Below are 19,680 nucleotides of genomic sequence, written 5' to 3' on the forward strand. Positions count from 1 at the left end.
TGCATCCCCTCTGTTGGCTGCAAGGCTGCCATCTGTTCACAGCTAGCATGCCAGCGCCGGGGAGCAGGGCAATGGGCATATCCCCAAGTTAAATCTCCAAAGACCCCATTGTTTTTATCTAAAATCAGCAGTTTTTCTTGGATAAATGAGTTTGTTTGTTCTCTGCCTTTGGTTACTTAGTTCAGGAATGGTTGATTTTAATAGTTTTGCCAATATGTTAACCTAATTCCTCTCTGTCATTCCAGAAGTCCCACCTCCTTACGTAAAGTTTCTTGCTCATTTATCCCAAATGTTTTCCTATAAAATTTTTATGCGCTGACACAAAAATTTTTACGTGATTGTTTATTACAGCATTATTCATAATAGCCAAAAAAATAAAAACAAGCCAACTGTCCATCAACTGATAAATGGACAGATTTTGGTGTATATTCATACGGTGTAATATTATTCAGCTATACAAAGGAATGAAGTACTGATACATGCTACAACATGGATGAACCTTGAAAACATCATGCTAGGGCTGGGTGCAGTGGCTTGCACCTACATGTAGTCCCAACCACATGGGAGCTGAGGCAGGAGGATTGTTTAGGCCCAGGATTTGGGAGCTGCAGTGAGCTGTGATCATGCCACTGTACTCCAGCCTGGGCAGCAGAGTGAGAACTCATCGCAAAAAAGGAGAAAGAGAGAGAGGGGTAGTGGGGGAGAGGGAGAGAGAGAGAGAGAGAGTGGAGAGAGAGAAAGAGAGAAAAGAAAGAAAGAGAGAGAAGGAAGGAAGGAAGGGAGGGAGGGAGGGAGGGAGAGAGAGAGAGGGAGGGAAGAAAATATCATGCTAAGTTAAAGAAGACAGATACTAAAAGCCACGGATTGTATGATTCCATGTACATGAAGTGTCCAGAACAGGCAAAGGCATAGAGACAAGGGGTAGATGAGGGATTTGGGCTAGGGAAGAATGGAGAGTGACTATAATGGGCATAAGATTGGAGGGGGGATGATGAAAATGTTCTAAAATTCAGTAGTAATTATGATTACATAATTCTATGAATATACTAAAAATCACTGAAGTACACACTTTAAAAGGGTGACTTTTATGGTACTGTGTATAAATTATATCACAATAAAACTTTATGAGCCGGCCGTGGTGGCTCACACCTGTAACCTCAACCCTTTGGGAGGCCAAGGCAGGCAGATTACTTGAAGTCAGGAGTTCGAGACCAGCCTGGCCAACATGATGAAACCCTGTCTCCACTAAAAATACAAAAATTAGCAGGGTGTGGTGGCACATGCTTGTAATCCCAGCTACTTGGGAGGCTGAGGTAGGAGAATCACTTGAACCTGGGCAGCAGAGATTGCAGTGAGCCGAGATTGCACCACTGCACTCCAGCCTGGGTGACAGAGTAAGACTCCACCTCATTAAAAAAAAAAAAAAGAAGAAGAAGTCCAGGCACAGTGGCTTACACCTGTAATCCCAGCACTTTGGGAGGCCAAGGCAGGCAGATCACGAGGTCAGGAGTTTGAGACCAGCCTGGCCAATATGGTGAAACCCTGTCTCTACTAAAAATACAAAAATTATCCAGGCTTGGTGGCACACACCTCTAGTCCCAGCTACTCGGGAGGCTAAGGCAGAAGAATCACTTGAACCTGGGAGGCAGAGGTTGCAGTGACACAAGATCGTGCCACTGCACTCCAGCCTGGGTGACAGAGTGAGACTCCGTCTCAAAAAAAAAAAAAAAAAAAAAAAAAAATTTGTCGGGGCACAGGAGGATCACTTGGGACCAGGAGTTCCAGACCAGCCAGGGCAACATAACAATACCCCGTCTCTACAAAAAAATTTTTAATTAGCCAGGTGTAGTGATACACACCTGTGGTCCCAGCTACTTGGGAGACTGAAATGGAAGGATTGCTTGAGCCCAGGAGTTCGAGGCCTCAGTGAGCTGTGATTGCACCATTGCACTCCAGCCTGGGCAACAGAGTGAGACCCTGACTCAAAAAGAAAAAAGAAAGAAAATGAAAAATGTTTTACAGCAAAGTATTTTAGGTCTAGAATAATGATCGACTGAGTTACCCTCTTCATTTATTTATTTACTCATCCATTTCGTGAGATGATTTAAAGACAGTGCCTGGCATAAAGGAAGCACTCAAGTGTTAGGGGTTATTAGTGGTAATTAAAGTAAGGCATTTAAGTGCCAGTGTACCACTGTGTAACAAAAATGAATGAAATATTGATTCTGCTTCTAAGAGCTCAGAAATCTGAAAAGTACACAAACGTATAACCAAATATTAATAATTACAACAATGGGAAAAGTGTGTAACCGAGAAGTATAAAAGCCACTATAGGGGTACAGATGGAGGACTTTAGTCTGGGAAGAACAAAGGAGGCCTTCTGAAGGGAAATGACCTAAATAGAGGTTCTAACACCCAGTGACCTGCTAAAATGAGTTGAAGAGTTTGGTGGGTGGAAAGCGGAGGAAGGAGAGCATTCCAAGCGATAGAAACAGCGTGTGCAAAGATGAAACTTGCGAGGGCATGCGTGATCACGTGGAGAAATAGCAAACGAGGAGACTGGAAAACCAGGTAAAGAGTTTAGAGTTTCTCCTGTGGTTAAGAGGATTCACCCAAGCAGCCTACGTAAGATAGTGTCAAAGTAACTAGCAGGACAAGAGAGATGCATTCAAGGGTACAGGACTCGTGATAGGAGCATGGTTAGGAGGATCAAGGTGAAGCCTGGACTGAGGAAGCAGTAGAGCAAGAAGTGCTGAAGGAGAGAGAGGCAAGAACTGAATATGGAACTACCATTCAACCCAGCAATCCCACTACCAGATAGATATCCAAAGGAAAATAAATCCTTCTACCAAAAGGACACATGCACATGTATGTTTATTGCAGCACTGTTCACAATAGCAAAGACATGGAATCAATCTAGGTGCCCATCAGCGGTGGATTGGATGAAGAAATATGGTGCATGCACACCATGGAATACTACACAGCCATAACAATGAAATCATGTCCTTCACAGCAACATGGATGCAGCTGGAAGCCATTATCTGAAGCAAATTAACACAGGAAACAAAAACCAAATGCCACATGTTGTCACTTATAAATGGGAGCTAAACAGTGGGTACACGCAGACATAAAGATGGCAACAACAGACTCTGGGGACTGCTAGAGAGCGGATGGAGGGAGGGGGACAAGGGTCAAAAGACTAACTGTTGGGTACTGTGCTCACTACCTGGGTGATGAGATCAATCGTACCCCAAAACCTCAGTATCACACACAATATATTCATGTAGTAAACCTGCACATGTAACCCCAAATCCAAAAAGTTGGAAATAAGGAAAGAGAGAGAAGAAACCACATTTAAATGTATATAGGAAGAAGAAACAAGAAAATATGATGATCAACTGGATTTGGACAGTTAAGAAAAAGAGACAGGATAAATTTCTGGATTTCTAGTTTGGTTGACTGGGTAGATTTCAGTGCCATTCGTCTCAGTGTGGATTAAAAAAATAAGAAAATTTGAGGAGAAAGGTATGTGTTCATTTGGGGTTCTTGACAATTTTTTGGTACTTGTGGAACATCTGGATAGAAATGTACAGTAGTTACTTAAAACTTCAGTTTTGAAGTTCAGGAGATCTCTAGACTACAAATAGATTTGGGAGTGATTAGCATAAGGTTGGTAATAGAAGCCATTGAGGAGATGAGATTGTCCATAAACAGAATGTACAATAAAAACAGAATATAAACAATTATGAAGTATTAGGGAATAAACACATATAAGGGCAAGTTAGAGGAAGAGGAACCCAAATGAGAATCCAGGCTGGATTCCCCAAGAAATAGGAGATGTTGGCCAGGCGCAGTGGCTCACCCCTGTAATCCCAGCACTTTGGGAAGCCAAGGCAGGCAGATCACTTGAGGTCATGAGTTCAAGACCAGCCTGAACAAAATGGTGAAACCCCCTCTCTACTAGAAATACAAAAAAATTAGCCGGGTGTGGTGGCACCCGCCTATAATCCCAGCTACTTGGGAGGCTGAGGCAGGAGAATCACTTTAACCCAGGAAGCAGAGGTTGCAGTGAGCTGAGATTGCACCACTGCACTCCAGCCTGGTCAACAGAGTGAGACTCTTGTCCATAAAGAAGAAGGAGAAGGAGGAGGAGAAGGAGGAGGAGGAGGAGGAGGAGAAGGAGAAGACAGAATAGGAATGTGGAAGTTAAAAGGCCAAGTTTCCATTGGAATTACCTTCAACACTATGTGATCTCTCAAAGTCATGGTTTCTTTATCTATAAGGTAGTATTAACGGTAGCCAGGCATTGGATAAATGGTAACAAATGTCAGGTATTATTATAAAGTAGAAATAACTCAAGAGGCAACTACAAAAGTAAACAACTTTAATGAAAGTTACATTTCTATACGGATTATAAAGCCATTATAGGTAAGGTTACTGAAAAGAAAGACTTCATTTTACCAAAGCAGATTGACTATTAAATGCCCTGTGTTTGATTCCCTGAAACTAGTTCAACAGAGAACTGTCACCTACTAAGTACCATTTTCCACACCAAAGCCCAAGGGATCAAAGCCTCTCAGTTTAAGCCATTAATGTTTATGAGTATGATTTGATAAAAGTGTCATGACCAAGGCCAAATACTTTCATTTTTGAAATACAATGAAGTTAGATTAACCTCCTGAGGCCATAAAATGTTTCCTCTGAGTCCCATGGAAGAGCCTTATATTCCAATACTTTTGTAAGTCAGAGAGAAGACAACGTGAAAATGAACAAAACTTAGGGTGCAGATGGCTCCATAAGATGGTCCATCACCTCCAAAGATTCTCCCGTTAGACTCCGTAACCTGGAAGCATTTCCTTCTTTGGGAGATAAAGCATCTCAGCCATCTAAAGTTATTTTAAGTAATATGTTGCAAAGTTAGTCATTTTGTCTTTTGAGACACTGGTTTAAAACTTTCTGTTCTGATAATTACTGCACATGCTCTTCTTCGCAATGGCAGCCTTCCAGATACAAAGGGTCAAGCTTGTTTGTGTGGTTGGCTCACTGTCACCTAAGAACTTCCCATCATTGGTTGTACTTTAAAATCATGATAATGAATGGGACCTACCAGCCCAACAAAATCAAAATCTCCCTTTAGTTCTGATAAGCTAGGAAAAGTTAACTTAGCATAAGTAATTTAGGGAGAAGGGTGGAAAAAGAAGAGTGTCATTTCGTTAGACCAACATTGAAAATAATTAATGTAACATGAGAGAGTTAATGTTTCTGAATATGCACACTCTCTTCTGAGCAGATCAACTTTCTTTTGAGGTAAAGACAAAGTCATCGATGCACTATTTTGGTGTTTATTTAATGAGCATTTCTGCATCCGGAGCACATGGGCATATAGTAACCTTTATATTGATAGCGGAGAGTTCTGTTCTATAAGTGGACAAGATAAAATAGTTCATTTCCTTATGTTTTGTGTGTTATTAATGTATGCATTGTTTTATCAGGAATGACTCACCAAAGAAGAACTATTCAATTCCTTCTGAATGATGTTTCACTTTGAAATTTGGGAATTGTGCCTTATTTCATAACGAGTGGCCAGAGTGAATGATTGTTGCAATGATGCCTCATTTCCCCATTCAGCCAGCAGACACTCATTTTTCAAAACGCCGGACTTTCACTTCTTCTTTGAATATACACCATTTATGAAACAGCCACTCCCGTCACTGCCCTGATAACATTTGGAATAGCATCATCATTTATGTTGGCAATATCATTGCTCTGGGTCAGGTTGCAAAATAGCGAAAGAAACACATTTGTCATCTAATGCGCAAGTTCTAAGGAGAAGTGAACTTTAGGTTATAAATGCTTCCAGCTACGAATCTCTTTTTCTGAAAAAAGATCTTAAAAGGAAAACGAATTTTTCAGTTTGTTTGTTGGTTGAAATTTTTGGCATTGGTATTATAAAGTGATGCAGTCGGAATCACCATAATAGCACATAACACATGGAAAATATTACCTTGACCTGGCAAACTATTTTCATGTTTGACCACTACTTGAAGGATCCATAGGGCACATTTCTAGAACAATTTTTTTCTTTTACTTTTTTATATTAAAAAATACAGACAGGACCTCACTATGTTGCCCAGGCTGGTCTGGGCTCAAGAGTTCCTGCCACGTAGGCCTCCCAAAGTGCTAGGATTACAGGTGTGAGCCACACTGTACCCAGCCTAGTTTATCTTTTGTAACAGTAAAATGCAATAAGAGATTTACTTTAGATGTTATATTCTAGATCTGTCTTAATTTGGTTTCTCCCTCAGTGCAGCTGCAAAAAGTGATTGCTTATCACATTCTCAGGGTTTAGTATTATTAAGAATAGTTTTTGTCTGTTATATATAAGAAATTCCATACAAGCTTTAAGAATAGATGCAATCGTATACGTTGCTACTAAGAGGACACTTAGAATATAGGGATTATCTTTACAATTTGAGGACATCGAGATGGATGTCCATGAATGTAATGTGTAAATGTATGTTTTTTAAAATCCACATTTCTCTAATTACTAGTGAGATCGAGCATTTTGTCATATGCTTGGTGATATATAAAGTTACTTTCCTGTGAATTTATATATTTATTTTCTTATGATTCCCTCTTTATAAGCTTTGACCATTTTTTATTGTGTTGGTTTCATTATTTTTATTCATAATTTAAATATTATGCATGTGAACCCTTTTTGCTGCTTAGTGTTGCAAATATGTTCTTATACTCAATGACTATTTTTCTTAACATTGTTGACAGGATCTTTGGCTGAACAAAAGTTTTAAATTTTTATGTACTTCCATTCATTAACCTTTCTGTATATGGCGTCTAAGTTTACCATGATGCTTCTAAAGTCTTTCTCTACCATATTCCTTTGCATTTCTTTAGGCCTTCTTTATTGCCTTCCATAAGGCTTTATAGGTTTTTTATTCATAAAACGTTGATAAATTTCTCTTTAAATTGTTTAAGTATAGAAATTGAGACTATAAAATATAATCTATATTATATTGGAGAACTTTAAGTTTTTAACATATTATTTTTCATCTATATGCTTAGTAGGAATTCATTTTTCCCCAAGTGGATGCAAGAAAGGTCTAACTCCATTATTAAATACTTGATCTTTTCCTTGCCTATTCCAATTGCCACGTTTGCAATGTATTATATTCAAACAGATACTTAGTTCTGTTTCTGGAGTCCTTATTTTATTCTACTGATTTGTCAGTTCCTTTACTAACACGACCCTTTTTCATCATTGCAGCTATAAAGTATAGCTGAGGCCGGGCATGGTGGCGCACTCCTGTAATCCCAGCACTTGGGGAGGCCGAGGTGGGCAGATCACTTGAGGTCAGGAGTTTGAGACCAGCCTGGCCAACATGGTGAAACCCCTTCTCTACAAAAATACAAAAATTAGCTGGGCTTGGTGGCATGTTCCTGTAATCCCAGCTGCTCTGGAGGCTGAAGCAGGAGAATTGCTTGAACCCAGGAGGCGGAGATTGCAGTAAGCGGAGATCGCACCACTGCACTGCAGCCTGGGCAATAAAGCAAGACTCCGTCTCAAAAAAATAAATAAAAATAAAAAATAAAATATAGCTGAGATCAGATAAAGGGCATTCCTCCCCTTGTTTTTTGTTTCTTTTTATTTTCTGGCTGTTCTTAGAACCTTTAGACCTCCTTACTCATCATCCACATTTAATTTTCATGTGGATTCTCAAATCTATCTCTTCCTCTCTACTACCACTAATACTTAACTGAGCCCTTTTCCCTTGTTTAGATTATAGCAACATTGCAACCACCTTGACTGGACTTCTTTCTCTAGTATTGACCAGTTTAGTCTACCCTCTAAACTCCGTAAGGAAATCTGATTATTTTGAGGACTCACATAATTTTTTACAACAGCTTTGTTGAAATATAATACACATAACATATAATTCACCCTTTTCAAGTGTACAATTTAATGATTTTCATATATTCAGGTTGTGCAACAAACACTATAACTAATTTTAGAACTGTTTTATCACTGTGAAGAGAAACTCCATACCCTTTAGATATCACTTCCTAATGCCACCATCTTCCTATGCTTTTCCCACCCAGCTCTAGTCAACCACTCATCTACTTTCTATCTTTAGCGATTTGCCTATTCTGGACATTTCATGTAAGTAGAATCATGTAATATGTGGTCTTTTGTAATATGAGGCTTCTTTCAGTTAGCATGATGTTCTCAAAGTTCATCTATATTGTAGCATACATCAATACTTCATTCCTTTTTTTAGCCAAATAATTCATTTACCACATTTCATCTACTCAGAGTTAGATAGACATTTGGGTTGCTTCCACCTTTTCTCTGTTATGAATAATGCTGCTCTGAACCTCATATAAACTTTAAAATGAGTTTGTTACATTTGAATAAAATTTCTATGGAGATTTAGGGGGCAGTGGCTTATGCCTGTAATCCCAACACTTTGGGAGGCCAAGGTGGGCGGATCACTTGAGGTCAGGAGTTTGAGACCAGCCAGGCCAACATGGTGAAACCCCAGCTCTACTAAAAATACAAAAATTAGCCAGCGTGTGTCATCCCGGCTACTCGGGAGGCTAAGGCAGGAGAATCACTTGAACCCAGGAGGTGAAGGTTACAGTGAGCTGAGATCACACCACTGCACTCCAGCCTGGGCGACAGAGTGAGACTCCATCTCAAAAATAGAAAAAAGGTAAAATTTATGTGGAGATTTTTGTCACAATTACATTAAATTTATAGATAAATTTAGGGAAAATTTAAGTTTTTTTACAGGAAAATTGTTGTGGGGGTTTTTTGCATTAATTTAGCACTTACTTATTGCCTTCCGTAAATTTTATCATTTTCTTCATAAAATTCTGATGCATTTCTTTTTTATAATTTCTGTGTATTTTATGTTTTGCAATTTTAAAGGGAATTTTTTTCATTAAAATTTTATTTGATGTTACATGGAAAAACTGTTAATTTATATATTGTTACCTTGTATCTAGCTACCTTGAGGATTTCCCTTAAAAGTTCTCATGGTTTTTCAGTTGATTTTCTCTTAATTTACAGATAATTGATTACATAATCTATAAATACTCAAAACTTATCTCTTTACAATGTTTATATTACTTATTTTTAAAAATTTTCTAATTTCAATGGCTAGGATGATCAATAATAGTGGCTATGGGGCATACATCTTTTTCCCTATCAACTTTAATTTATTTAATTAGGAACAATGTTACAGCCAAAATTAAAGAAATCTAATAAAGAAAGAAAGATCTCACCAATACCATGTGAAAACAAACTTTAAAAATAACTAACATTGGCCGGGCACAGTGGCTCATGCCTTTAATCCCAACACTTTGGGAGGCCGAGGCAGGCAGGTCACTTGAGGCCAGGAGTTCAAGACCAGCCTGGCCAACATAGCAAAACCCCATCTCTACAAAAAGTACAAAAATTAGCCAGGCATGGTGGTGTGTGCCTGTTGTCTCAGCTATTCAGGGGCTGAGGCACGAGAATTGATTGAACCCAGGAGGTGGAGGCTGCAGTGAGCCAAAATCATGCCACTGCACTCCAGCCTGGACGACAGAGCAAGGGTCTGTCTCAAAAATTAAAATAAAATAAAATAACTAACATTAAATTGATTATATATGAATAGAAAGACTGAGGAAGAATATACCCCAAACTGCTATGAGTAGTTCTTTTAAGGGTATGGAATTCTACAGACAGGAACAAGGGGAGATGGGGGACCCACCTTCTACTTTGTGAACATCTGTATAGCTTGGCTATTTGCAATTAGCATTTTCTACTTTTATAATTTTACAATGCATCCTAGGATAAATCCAAAGAGTGCAAAGTGTATAGTGACTTGTCTTTACATATAAAGATTGAGAGGTATGCCTTTTTAATGGCTAAGGTGTAAGTTCTGTTCACGAAGTTCAATTTCAACTGTATTAGAGAGTTAAAGATGGAAGGAAGGAAGGAAGGAAGGAAGATAAATTGATAGATAAAAATATAGATATAGATATATACCCACTTACTGTTACCAAACAGTCCAAAAACAAAAAGATGGCCACAGGAAAGAAATAGGTACAAAGAAAAGCTTTACAAATTACACAAGTCAGAATTCCAGGGCAGGACAATTGCTGCTTATTATCTGCTTCCTAGGATGGCTAGGAAAATGTGAATGAGGCAATTAGTTCATGATTGAAGAGAATGTTAATTGCTCTCTGATGTCATCAGATCTTGATGATTTCCTATCAAAAGCTCTTCCTTCTGAGACACTGTGGGGGAGTTTAGTAATCATAGAAGGGCATCTATGTCATTTGTCCCAGTATTTAGGGTGCTACATAAATGACAATAGTGCCACATCTTATTGCTTCCTGCATTTTGGAATGTGACTAATGCACCTCTTCCATTGTTCCCTTTCAGAATCTCCAATGAACACTCACCCAAACTCCAGATCCGGAGTCATAGTTACCTGAGGGCAGTGAGTGAAGTCTCCATCAACCGGAGCCTGGACAGCCTCGACCCTGCAGGCTTGCTCACATCACCAAAGTTCCGCTCCAGGAATGAGAGCTACATGCGAGCCATGAGCACCATCAGCCAGGTGAGGGCCGTCAGGGCAGCAGTGGTCAGGAGCCATTAGCGGCAGGAAGGTTAGTGAGAACTGAGAGGGCGTGAGGTGGGGAGGCAGTCGTTCATCCAGTAGACCGTTGATGGATCAGACAGGAGGTCCAGTCAAGTGCTGCAAAGAGCATGCCATGGGTTCAGCCGCAGTAAGCCCCCGGTATCAATGGTCTGCCAGGAGGTGGGGCCCTCTGTAGGTGGATAAAGCACAATGAAGAGGGTCCTTGGAAATTCACTTGAGATCAGGAGTTCAAGATCAGCCTGGCCAACATGGTGAAACCCTGTATCTATCAAAAACACAAAAGTAAGCCCGGCACAGTGGCACCATCTGTGATCCCAGCTACTCTGGAGGCTGAGGCAAGAGAATCACTTGAAACCAGGAGGCAGAGGTTGCAGTGAACCGAGATCACGTCACTGCACTCCAGCCTGGGTGACATAGCAAGACTCTTTCTCAGTTAAAAAAAAAAAAAGAAAAAGAAAACCGGCTTTTAAACAAGCAAGGGATATGAATCTAACTTTGATGTAGGATAATTAATCTGGAAAAAAAAAACAGGAAAGATCGGAGAGAATGAGAAGCTAGAAGCAGAGAGGCTAGTTTGGAAGACACTGTGATCATCAAGGTGAGAATTAATGTTACTGATGGTGGTGGTGACCATAGTGGTGATGTTGGTGTGTTGGTGATAATGATGGCAGTGATGATGATGATGGTGACAGTGGTGATGGTGATGATGGTAGCAGTGATGATAGTGATGGTGATGGTGGTGATGTTGGTGATGGTGTTGGTAGTGATGGTGGTGGTGGTAATGATGGTGATGGCAGTGGTAGTGGTAGTGATAGTAATGGTGATGGTGATGGTGATGGTAGTGGCAGTGATGATGGTGATGGTGGTGACAGTGATGGTAACAGTAATGGCAGTGGTGATTGTGATGGTGGTGATGGTGATGGTGGTGGTGGTGGTGGTGGTGGTGATGTGATGGTGGTGGTGGTGATGGTGATGTGATGGTGGTGATGTGATGGTGGTGGTGGTGGTGATGTGATGGTAGTGGTGATGGTGGTGGTGGTGGTGGTGATGTGATGGTGGTGGTGATGGTGGTGGTGGTGGTGGTGATGTGATGGTGGTGGTGGTGGTGGTGATGTGATGGTGGTGGTGGTGGTGATGTGATGGTGGTGGTGGTGGTGGTGGTGGTGGTGGTGATGTGATGGTGGTGGTGGTGGTGGTGGTGGTGATGTGGTGGTGGTGGTGATGTGATGGTGGTGGTGGTGGTGGTAGTGGTGATGTGATGGTGGTGGTGATGTGATGCTGATGGTGATGTGATGATGGTGGTGGTGGTGAGGTGATGGTGGTGGTGACTGTGGTGACGGTGATGGTGACAGTGGTGGCGGTGGTGGTTGTGATGGTGGTTGTGGTGATTGTGGTGACAGTGATGGTGACAGTGGTGGCGGTGGTGGTTATGATGGTGGTTGTGGTGATGATTATGGTAATAGTGATGGTGACAGTGGTGGCGGTGGTGGTTGTGGTGATTGTGGTGATAGTGATGGTGACAGTGGTGGCGGTGGTGGTTGTGGTGATTGTGGTGATAGTGATGGTGACAGTGGTGGCGGTGGTGGTTGTGGTGATTGTGGTGATAGTGATGGTGACAGTGGTGGCGGTGGTGGTTGTGGTGATTGTGGTGATAGTGATGGTGACAGTGGTGGCGGTGGTGGTTATGATGGTGGTTGTGGTGATGATTATGGTGATAGTGATGGTGACAGTGGTGGCGGTGGTGGTTGTGGTGATTGTGGTGATAGTGATGGTGACAGTGGTGGCGGTGGTGGTTATGATGGTGGTTGTGGTGATTGTGGTGATAGTGATGGTGACAGTGGTGGCGGTGGTGGTCGTGATGGTGGTTGTGGTGATGATTATGGTGATAGTGATGGTGACAGTGGTGGCGGTGGTGGTTGTGATGGTGGTTGTGGTGATTGTGGTGATAGTGATGGTGACAGTGGTGGCGGTGGTGGTCGTGATGGTGGTTGTGGTGATTGTGGTGATAGTGATGGTGACAGTGGTGGCGGTGGTGGTCGTGATGGTGGTTGTGGTGATGATTATGGTGATAGTGATGGTGACAGTGGTGGTGGTGGTGGTTATGATGGTGGTTGTGGTGATTGTGGTGATAGTGATGGTGACAGTGGTGGTGGTGGTGGTTGTGATGGTGGTTGTGGTGATTGTGGTGACAGTGATGGTGACAGTGGTGGCGGTGGTGGTTGTGATGGTGGTTGTGATTGTGGTGATAGTGATGGTGACAGTGGTGGCGGTGGTGGTTGTGATGGTGGTGGTGGTGATTGTGATAGTGATGGTGACAGTGGTGGCGGTGGTGGTTGTGATGGTGGTTGTGGTGATTGTGGTGACAGTGATGGTGACAGTGGTGGCGGTGGTGGTTGTGATGGTGGTTGTGGTGATTGTGGTGATAGTGATGGTGACAGTGGTGGCGGTGGTGGTTGTGATGGTGGTTGTGATGATTATGGTGATAGTGATGGTGACAGTGGTGGCGGTGGTGGTTGTGATGGTGGTTGTGATTGTGGTGATAGTGATGGTGACAGTGGTGGCGGTGGTGGTTGTGATGGTGGTTGTGGTGATTGTGGTGACAGTGATGGTGACAGTGGTGGCGGTGGTGGTTGTGGTGATTGTGGTGATAGTGATGGTGACAGTGGTGGTGGTGGTGGTTGTGATGGTGGTGGTGGTGATTGTGATAGTGATGGTGACAGTGGTGGTGGTGGTGGTTGTGATGGTGGTTGTGGTGATTGTGGTGATAGTGATGGTGACAGTGGTGGCGGTGGTGGTCGTGATGGTGGTTGTGGTGACTGTGGTGATGGTGATGGTGACAGTGGTGGCGGTGGTGGTTGTGATGGTGGTTGTGGTGATTGTGGTGATAGTGATGGTGACAGTGGTGGCGGTGGTGGTTGTGATGGTGGTTGTGGTGATTGTGGTGACAGTGATGGTGACAGTGGTGGCGGTGGTGGTTGTGATGGTGGTTGTGATTGTGGTGATAGTGATGGTGACAGTGGTGGCGGTGGTGGTTGTGATGGTGGTTGTGGTGATTGTGGTGACAGTGATGGTGACAGTGGTGGCGGTGGTGGTTGTGGTGATTGTGGTGATAGTGATGGTGACAGTGGTGGCGGTGGTGGTTGTGGTGATTGTGGTGATAGTGATGGTGACAGTGGTGGTGGTGGTGGTTGTGATGGTGGTGGTGGTGATTGTGATAGTGATGGTGACAGTGGTGGTGGTGGTGGTTGTGATGGTGGTTGTGGTGATTGTGGTGATAGTGATGGTGACAGTGGTGGCGGTGGTGGTTGTGATGGTGGTTGTGGTGATTGTGGTGACAGTGATGGTGACAGTGGTGGCGGTGGTGGTTGTGATGGTGGTTGTGATTGTGGTGATAGTGATGGTGACAGTGGTGGCGGTGGTGGTTGTGATGGTGGTTGTGGTGATTGTGGTGACAGTGATGGTGACAGTGGTGGCGGTGGTGGTTGTGGTGATGATTATGGTGATAGTGATGGTGACAGTGGTGGCGGTGGTGGTTGTGGTGATTGTGGTGATAGTGATGGTGACAGTGGTGGCGGTGGTGGTCGTGATGGTGGTGGTGGTGATTGTGATAGTGATGGTGACAGTGGTGGCGGTGGTGGTTGTGATGGTGGTTGTGGTGATTGTGGTGATAGTGATGGTGACAGTGGTGGCGGTGGTGGTTGTGATGGTGGTGGTGGTGATTGTGATAGTGATGGTGACAGTGGTGGTGGTGGTGGTTGTGATGGTGGTTGTGGTGATTGTGGTGATGGTGATGGTGACAGTGGTGGCGGTGGTGGTCGTGATGGTGGTTGTGGTGACTGTGGTGATGGTGATGGTGACAGTGGTGGTGGTGGTGATGTGATGGTGGTTGTGGTGATGATTGTGGTGATAGTGATGGTGACAGTGGTGGTGGTGGTGGTTGTGATGGTGGTTGTGATTGTGGTGATAGTGATGGTGACAGTGGTGGTGGTGGTGGTTGTGATGGTGGTTGTGGTGATGATTGTGGTGATAGTGATGGTGACAGTGGTGGTGGTGGTGGTTATGATGGTGGTTGTGGTGATTGTGGTGATGGTGATGGTAATGCTATGGTGTGGTGCTGGTATAGATGAAACAAGATATTCAGAAAAAAATTATGAAATGGTAGGCTGATCACTGAAACATCTGTCAAAATAAGACCCTGAAATAGGAACACTGCTCTCACTCTGTCCCTATCAACAAAATTAAGCTCCCTGCTCTAAATGGAGTCCTGAAGAAAAAAATCAGGAACTGCAGGGCAGGCTCCAAGGGCAGAGTAGGGAGGGAGCCCGGGAAAGCTGTCATGTGGGATTTCATTGCTGACCCATCGTGTGTTTCCTTGCTTTACAGAAATCTCCAAGAACATGCAAACCTATTTGTGCTAGTTACTGCTTGTCCAATGATATACATTATTCCAATTCTCAGGGACATAGCTGGAGCCTCATTTTGGTGCATTTTGGACTTGTTTTGTTTTTATTTTTTTCACAATAAATAATATAACATTTAAAACTTCTTGGAGCATATATTTATTCTGCATGGCCTAAAGGTCACACAGTCATTGAGAATTATAAAATGGTCTACAAACCTAGGGTTCATACATGCAGAATACATCAGTGGATTTAAAATATTCTGTTGGAAAAATATTTATATACATTCATGGTTTTCATAACTTTATGGAGAACATTTAATTTCCCCCAGCAGCACACTACCCCTGCAGCTCACTGTTTTTAGTCCCTGGCTGCACATTTGACCTTCTTTAGGGCAACATCACTTTCTAGTGACAGCTTAGTAAGATACCAACAAATCATTGCACAAACACATGGGAGAAGTAATGCTGTCAGGTCAAGCACTGCAATCCCATGATGTAGCCATTTGGCCTTAGGTAAAATGCAGAAAGAATGGCCAGCTGAAATGGATTCCTAATGATACATCATTTTTCTAGTTCCATATTCAATTTTCAAGTAACACAGTATCTTTAAGGATAATTTCAAACGTCCTGTTGTAGTTGCAACATTGTCATTATTCAAAGGAGAATAGTTTCCTCTTCAAAGCAATGCTACTATATATACCCTAGACTTTTCAAAAAGAGGTTGGCTTTTAAGATGTTAGAGCTATTTTCTCAAATAGATCATTAGTAGAAGCTATAATACTATAGAATTTAAGTGCATTATATCTTATTTCCCTTTAAAACCTGACACATTATTCATCAAAGGTTCCTAGAAAGTTGAGTATATGAAGGAGTTGGTCTAGAAAAACTAAATTGCTCTGTCATTTATTACTCACATTAGTAAAAGACCTCTAAAAACAGATTGTGCTTGGATGATAAGGAAAAAAATTAAGTGTGTTTTTATGTTTATTATTTTATATTTTTGCCATAGGTACATCTAATTTAAAATGAGGGCTTTTAAAAGAGGGCTTGAGAAGAAAGAATTATATTTATAGAAAGTCCGATATTTTTAAAATATGTCATGTAGTCACTGTCATTTCCAAGTTAATTTATGTCTTTATTTATTTCAAGTCCAAATCCTAGGTATTTTCATCTGGAATGGCAAACTAGAAGCCCGCAGACATATTTTCTCTGGCAACATGTTGGGTTTCTACATCCTTTTCTAAAATTATGTAACTAGGCAGCTCTTTTAATACCAGCAGCTTAGCTGTGACTTTGACTTAGGCCATCCCTTCATTATGTGTGTGTGTGTGCATGTGGCGTGGTGTGTGCATGTGTGTGTGTGTGTGTGTGTGTGTGTGTGTGTAGCGAGAAAGAGAATGAAATGGAAACCTAGATAAATTCATTGTCTGTGGGTACCCAGCCAGTCAGTGACAGAGGCTAGGAAACCCAAGTGTCCTGACTCTTAACTAGTAAATGACTTCAATGCCTGCTGGTATTGATGGCAATAATATTGCTAGTAATAGTAGTATTAACAGTAGAAAGAATAACAATGGAATAATTAGTTACCATTTTGTGATTACCTGATACATGCTAGTAGCCTTGCTTATTATCTAATTAATTTCACATCTATTCTGTAAGAAAGATCATTTGTTAATTTATGAATCTCAGTCTCAGAGAGTTGGACTAACATATTTGTTTCCTACTACTATTTTCCCACTACACTATCACAAAAAATAATATCCACCATTTATGGAGTGTGTACCATATGCCTAGACATATAATATGAATTTTGGGCCAAGCACAGTGGCTCACGCCTGTAATCTCAGTATTTTGGGAGGCTCAGGTGGATGGATCATGAGGTCAGGAGTTCCAAATCAGCCTGGCCAATATGGTGAAACCCCTTCTCTACTAAAAATACAAAAAAAAGTTAGCCGGGCGTGGTGTCACACGCCTCGAGTTCCAGCTACTCAGGAGGCTGAGGCAGAAGAATCACTTGAATCTGGGAGGCAGAGGTTGCAGTGAGCCAAGATCGTGCCACTGCACTCCAGCCTGGGTGACAGAGTGAGACTCCGTCTCAAAAAAAAATACGCATTTTGACATTATTTTATTTTTATCCTTAAAGTACTCCTATGAGATAAGTATTATTTTACTTATTTTACAGATAAGGAAAGTGAAGCTCAGAGAATTCAAGCAAATTGTCCACTATATAATTGAAGGAACACTAAAATTCTTTTTCATCCCATGTAAAAAATACATCTAAGTAAATTTAAAATCTAAGCAATAACACAAAGTAACAAAATGCATTAAAATAAATGTTAGGAGAATATATAGATAGTATTGTGGTCAGAATTATTACTTGTAATAAAACACAAATTCTAGAAAATATAAAGTAAAAGAAAAGATCTATTCTAAATAAAATTAAATATTTCTGTGTGGCAAAATATATGATGAAGTTAAAATACAATTGGTGGGAGGAATATTGACACACATTAACAGAAAGGGTAAATGTTATAGTTGCTTAAAGTATTTCTACAAATTAGTAAGAAAAGATAACCCAAAAGAATCTTGGTCAAAGCTTATAAATAAAAATAATCAGAGAAAAAAAATACAAAAGCCAGTAAATAAGTCAAAAGCCAGTAAATAAAGTGACAGGTGCCTATTCACATTTGTAGGATGTAAATCAAAACAGCACAGTATCATTCTTGACATACAGCAGCAAAAACTGAGCTAACATTCTATTCTGGTGACCATGTTGAGAAATGAACTCTGTATTACTTGCTGTTTGGACTGTAAACTGCTATGTTTTAAAAAGTAGGTTAGTAAAATCTACAAAAAGGTAAAAATACACTAAAAAAAAAGGAACTAAAAAGGAAGGAAAATTTTAAAATCAAAAAGAAATGGGGCTGAGTGCAGTAGCTCGTGCCTGTTGTTCCAGCTACTCAGGAGGCTGAGGCCAGAGGATAGCTTGAGCCCAGGAGGTTGAGGCTGCAGTGAGCTATGATCACACCACTGCACTCCAGCCTGAGCAACAGAGCTAGACCCTATCTCTTAGAGAGAGAGAGAGAGAGAGAGAGAGAGAGAACACAAATGAAGAGTTAAAAAGAGAAACTGACAAATATCAAAAATAGACAAAGAAGGTTAGACATACAGATAATAGAAGTCCCTTCAGAAGAAAATCAAAGGAACAGAACAAGTAAGAAAAACAATGAATTTTTTTAAACTTTGCTGAAATAAAAAGTTGATTTGAAGCTACATATTGGAAGAACACACCATGTAAATACACCATGTACCTGAGAAATTGACCCTAAACCATCAACATCAGGACATATTCTGGTAAAATTACAAGACTTTAAAGAATTTCTTAAAAAACACTTTGGATTTCTAGACAAAAAGAACAACTGACTTAACAAAATGAAAACTGAGTTATCATTGGACCCTTTAACAGGAATGGTTTATGCTGGAAGAAAATGATGTGTGTAGCATTTTAATACACTCAAGGAAAAATATGTGAGTCAGATTTTTATATCCAGAAAAACTGACTTCCAAGTATAAAACTTACAAACTGTTATAAGCATGGATGAATGCAGGGAATACTGATTCCATGAACACATTCTGAGAAATGTACTAGACAATGAGCTCTAAACAACCAAAATGACCAGACATAGAACTACAGATGCTCCTCTACTTACAATGGGATTACATCCCTGATAGACCCATTATGAGCTGAAAATACTGTAAGTCAAAAATGGGCATTTTGTAAACATGATGGGATGTGAAAACAAAACAAAAAAAACCCCACAATATCCAAAAAACAGTGGCAACACAGTATACTTTGGAGTATCAGTTGTTTACCCTTGTAATTGCATGGCTGAGCACCTACCCAGAATCTCGAGAGAATACTATACCACATATCAATAGCCGAGAAAAAGACCTAAATTCAAAATTCAAAGTACAGTTTCTACTGAATGCATATCAATCTTGTATCATCATAAAGCAGAAAAATCATAAGTCATGGACCACCTGTAGCGGCAAACATTAAACACAATTATTTGTAGAACTAAGACTAAATGAGCGTTCACTGATTGGGGAGCATAATAGGTTTATTTGCTCTGACAATGTAAATACAGCACAACTATTTAAAAATGAGAAAAGAATAGAGGGACCACATGTAAAACAAAATTGTTTGCTCTTTAATCATATGTGGGCAGGGGTAGTATTGATAATATTTTCTGTGCATATACTATGGGATAAAGCAAATGGATAGTTATAGAATATTCCAATTCCATCATCTTCCATGTCCTTGAGAACCAAGATTCTTAGTATGGAATAAAGATCTAAGAATAAACATATATAGAAGAGGTTACATAAGAACCCTATAGTATTTATATCCTAGTTCTCACTGAAAAGGCCTAAGAACAATGATTAACCCAGTAACAATGACAATATATCTCCCTAGTACCCAGATTGTGTTCTTGTAATACCATTTCCCACTAAAAAAAGAAAGGGCTTTTGGAAACATACTGATTCCAGAACTGGGCAGGAAAGGTTTAAGTTGAGTTTAGAATACCTTGTCATACCAGATATCAA

The 19,680-nt window shown here is 40.9% G+C and overlaps 1 protein-coding gene across 10 annotated transcripts in view; it reads left to right on the forward strand.

Annotated features, from left to right (window-relative positions):
- DLGAP1 (DLG associated protein 1) overlaps positions 1-19,680 on the forward strand; it is a 972,556-nt gene that overhangs the window by 716,071 nt on the left and 236,805 nt on the right. For all 10 annotated transcript variants that reach the window (XM_054537679.2, XM_054537682.2, XM_054537681.2 and 7 more), the window contains one exon: positions 10,451-10,628. In XM_054537679.2, coding sequence (XP_054393654.1) covers positions 10,451-10,628 — 178 coding nt within the window. The remainder of the gene's footprint in view (positions 1-10,450; positions 10,629-19,680) is intronic.

This window comes from Pongo abelii, chromosome 17 (genome assembly GCF_028885655.2).
Source record: "Pongo abelii isolate AG06213 chromosome 17, NHGRI_mPonAbe1-v2.0_pri, whole genome shotgun sequence".
NCBI classification, from domain to species: Eukaryota; Metazoa; Chordata; class Mammalia; order Primates; family Hominidae; genus Pongo; species Pongo abelii.